This window comes from Solanum tuberosum, unplaced genomic scaffold (assembly GCF_000226075.1).
Source record: "Solanum tuberosum cultivar DM 1-3 516 R44 unplaced genomic scaffold, SolTub_3.0 scf00578, whole genome shotgun sequence".
Taxonomy (NCBI): Eukaryota; Viridiplantae; Streptophyta; class Magnoliopsida; order Solanales; family Solanaceae; genus Solanum; species Solanum tuberosum.
The window spans coordinates 123356-127847 of NW_006239537.1; the positions used below are offsets into that span (position 1 = coordinate 123356).

A 4492-nucleotide genomic window follows, 5' to 3' on the forward strand; every position below is an offset into this window, starting at 1 on the left:
TATATATATATATACATAATATCGATACTAGATACCTATAACAAATACATGAAATTAATGCTAGATACTTCTATGATACATATGAATGTACTTGCAGGACACTCATGTATCTAAGTGTTTAGTTTGTTGGATACATCATATATTGATAATAGATACATCAAATTAATGAATTTATTATTTTAAGAGTAATTATTTGAAATTAATCAAATTGCATTACCAAGATATACATGTTTTTATCTTATATTAATAATATTAATGAATTTACTATTTTAAAGAATAATAAAATGAAATTAATTATCTATGTATTTTGAAAATCCTCAATTACTCCTCTAATTAAGGAAATTAGTTCCAAACATGAATTAATTTAAATAAATAAATTTTGTATCTCAATTTTAAAATTCGGTAGATACATGTATCTCATGGATTCAGATTCATGTATCCTAAGCATAAAATATGGTACATGAAGTAAATATTTGAAACTATTGTGAATCTTAATAATTAAGACCTAAACTAGTGGGATTTATGTGGTTTTCCCATCTTGTTAATCACTCAGTCGATTAACAAGCTAACTAACTTCCTAATAACTTCTTTATAACTAACTAAGACAGTGAAATGACTACAATGCCCTTTCATCTTGCTTAAGTTTTATTTATTTATTCATTTTATCCTCCCTACGAGTTCTCACCCCTATTGCTCCCTTAATGACTCGAACTCGCAACCTTCGGATTGGACTACTTAATTAATTGATATCATTTCACGCGGAAAAATTTACTAGTTGTCATCATCATCTCATTATAAATAAGTGCCATGCCTCCTTTTATCCTATCATGTTTTTAACGTAGTGCTTGAGATTTAAACATTAGTTTTAAAGAAAAGTATGAATTCCTTAATTACTAAGTCAACTTCTAATCTTATGTTCAAAATGTATATATATGTAAAAAAAAAATTATGTATATATCTAGCCTCTAGATCCGCTGCCAACTTCTCTACGATATTTGGCAACTTTGCTTTATTATTACAACCATGAAAATATCATCTATAGCATCATTCTTACCGATTCAATTCCATGGAAATATAGGAGAAAATTGGAGAGACAATGAGCATCAACTTATTTTAGATCAATGACATTTTTCTTCACAACGCTTATATTTCTTCCAATTTCTAGCAAATGGCATGACCTCTAATCACCAATGAAATTCATTACAGCAGTTATCATGTAAATATAGTACTGTTTTTCTTTTACAAGAATAATCACAATAATATCAATAAAATTCTAATTTTGTGACATATAGTTTAGGCTTGTGCATAAAAAAAATAACTCTAATTTGAAGATTTAGCTCAAATGTAAAATCATCTGCAATTACCCGGAAGTTGTTAGCGGGAATATAAAAAAGGCAAATCCTATTAATTGGCCACACGCCAAAAATCGATTTCTTTCTCCCCAATCCACACCATTCTCCGGCGAGTTTACCCCTCACAATTTTCAATCTCCGGCGAAATTTTGCATGGAATCATGCCTCCCGTCGTTGTGGAAGAGCTATCTGAAGAGGAACAAAAAGAACTGTTGCTCAATCCTCCTAGTCGAGAAAATGTCTTGTGTCTGCAATGTGATAATGGAAGGAAATTCAAATCTGTCAAAGACCTTTTGGAGCATTTCAGAGTTGTTCACGCTGATTTACCCCAAAACAACAAGAAATTATTTTGCAATGACTGTTCAAATCTTTTCCGCTCGCCGGGAGAACTGGCGGCTCATCGTCAGTTCTTCAAACACCACTATTGACGAACTATGCTCCATTTCCAATCTTTGTAAGTTCTCATAATCCGGTTAATATTTCAGTGTTGTTGAATTTATTATGCAAAATAATTGGTAAAGATTTAGGTGCTGTCCTGGAAGGATTTAACTAGATCTCAGTGTTTATCTACTTCACTATATGATACATGCAGTATCTGTCTAAGTAGGAAAACTATTCAGGCTATCTAGGTTCTTGACCATTTGCTCTGCTTTTGTCCTCAATGCGAAGCTGGAGCACAATCTGTCTATTTCTGTGATTAGGATCAGTACCGATAGATTGGTATCATCTTGCTCTATTTATGTGATTAGGATCAATACTGATAGTTTGGTATCTTCTTGCTCTATTTCTGTGATTAGGATCATTACTGATAGTTCCGTATCTTCTTGCTCTAATTCTGTGATTAGTATCAGATAGTTTGGTATATTCTTGCTCTAATTCTGTGATTAGGATCACTACTGATAGTTCGGTATCTTCTTGCTCTAATTCTGTGATTAGGATCACTACTGATAGTTGGGTATCTTCTTGCTCTAATTCTGTGATTAGGATCAGTACTGATAGTTTGGAATCTTCTTGCATTTCTCTCAACCCAAATGTGATAAATGGTTGCAGCCAAAAAAAAATCTCAGTATACCAGCTCTAGGCCTATTGTTTTGACCCTCTTGGATACCCACTTGATTTCATCCTCCCAAGGCAAAATGTTTCTGTTTTCACCTATCCAGTGCAGTAGAGATGCCAACATTCTATGAGAGTAGGCGCAAGTAAAAAACAGGAGTAATTCTGTATTTCATATGTCCATAGGATCATTCTGTTTTGAGCACTCTTTGATTACTTGTCATTCTGTAATTGTGTCTGAATGATATACTATTAGATTTTTCTTTTTCAACTTCATTAGAATACATATGACACATGACACTCCTAAAGCACTGTTCAAATTCACCTAATTTGCTTTGTTATTTGTGTAGCATCATATAATATCAGTCAATATCGGGAATGGAATTGTCTCCATGGTGAGCTAATTTTTGATTGTGGAGACTACAAGGCTGAATCTGAAGTATTCCAGGTAAATTGATTGCACTTTCTTCAATTTTAGAGTGCATTCCCACAGACTTGACTTGTTGATCATCCTGCCCCCTCTAATAATTTTGTCAAACTCTTGCAGAACCACAAATTTCAGCCACTCCCCCAACTGCTAGAGGTGGATATGAGAGAACTACTTTTGATATTTGCTAGAGATGGACTACTAGGGGTGGACTGCTAGAGGTTGATATGAGAGAACTACTTTTGATATTTGCTAGAGGTGGACTACTATGGGTGGATTTGAATTCTTTTGATGACGTTATATCACAATATTTTGTCAATCTTATTAGTCTTACCACACACCATACTTTGTCAATCTTGTTAGTTTTATCACGGCAGCTTATTAGTCTTTACCACACACAATACTCTGACAATCTTATTAGTTTTACCACGTGATAATACTCTGGCAATCTTATTAGTCTTACCATCTTCTATTATTTTGCTCTTCATTTGATATACTCTATGTTTGTGCATTCATGTGGCAAGAGTCTAATAATTATTAGAATGCACTACCTTGAGTTAAGTCCCCGGAATAAACCAAATTGCTCAATGGTAAAATGTTGTGGCATATTTTATAAATTCTCACGTATTGAAGAAATAGGTGTTAGTGTGACATTTTAATATTAATAAAAATATATCATATGTCACATTATGTATCATGTTATGTCCATTTGTGGAGATTATATTTGTGCCTCTTTACTCTCATAATTGTGGAAGAAAGTGATCATTAGTTGTTAATAACTTATGTAATCACCAACTCTTCATTTCACCAATTATTCTATTTTTAGTCTTGTAACCTATAAATAGTGGTCTTCCTTTGGGTTGAAATATAGAAAGAGAAATAATGTAAGAAAAGATGAGAAATTTATATTGAGGTTAGTGTAGTGGAAGAGAGAGTTGAGACATGCTTGAGAATATTTATATGTTGAAGAAAGGTGTTTTTTTGTGGAGTTTTGGACTCTTCAACTAAATCTGGAGTTGCTTGAGTTGTACACGTTGTTAGGCTGTTGTATCCTGGAGTGGACAAGTAAAGAGATATATTGTTGGATCGGTATAGATTATGTCGTAGTTGACTGAATGTTTTTGAAGAGAGCGATTTTATTTTCCACAGTAATTTATTGTATTTGTGGTAGACACGTGATTTTTGATGATGTTTTACACCTAAGTTTTATTTTCAATTTCTTCAAAAGAAAAGGAATATTCCAAAAATATATGTTTTAATTTAGAGTTTTCCTTATAAATAAGCTAGTATTTCTTAAGTTTATTTTAAAACTAGCTATTTGACTTTTCTTATATTTTTAGCTAATATTTTTATTATTATAATTTTTATTATATTTAATTAAAAGAAATTAACCTAAAACTACCCCAACCATGTATCCTAAATATACTCTCTAATCTACCCCCCACACTCTCACTCCCTCAAGTTTTCCCTATTCCACCCTCTAAATTTCCTCAACTCAAAACAACACCCTTAACCCACAACTTTAAACACTCTACATACATATATATACCCCTACAAATTCTTCATGAACACTTGAATTGAATTCACCAAAGATTACACTTTACCATAAATTTTTGTAGGAAACTCTAGCGTGTCGAAGAATTCAATAAGTTTTTTCTAA

General features: G+C 32.3%; 1 protein-coding gene across 1 annotated transcript; it reads left to right on the forward strand.

Annotated features, from left to right (window-relative positions):
* Positions 1 to 1435: 1435 nt before the first annotated feature.
* On the forward strand, positions 1436 to 3194 carry LOC107058737 (uncharacterized). Its single transcript, XM_015304802.1, has 3 exons — positions 1436 to 1806; positions 2756 to 2853; positions 2953 to 3194. Exons 1-3 carry the CDS (start codon positions 1506 to 1508, stop codon positions 3049 to 3051), a joined length of 498 nt encoding a protein of 165 aa, XP_015160288.1. The 5' UTR covers positions 1436 to 1505; the 3' UTR covers positions 3052 to 3194.
* The last annotated feature ends 1298 nt before the right edge of the window (positions 3195 to 4492 follow it).

Bases quoted from the DNA above. Each gene is read 5' to 3' on its own strand.
- LOC107058737 (XM_015304802.1), top strand. From the start codon at position 1,506: ATGGAATCATGCCTCCCGTCGTTGTGGAAGAGCTATCTGAAGAGGAAC. The intron at 1,807-2,755 runs GTAAGTTCTCAT...TTATTTGTGTAG, and splicing joins ATGCTCCATTTCCAATCTTT to CATCATATAATATCAGTCAA. The intron at 2,854-2,952 runs GTAAATTGATTG...AAACTCTTGCAG, and splicing joins CTGAATCTGAAGTATTCCAG to AACCACAAATTTCAGCCACT.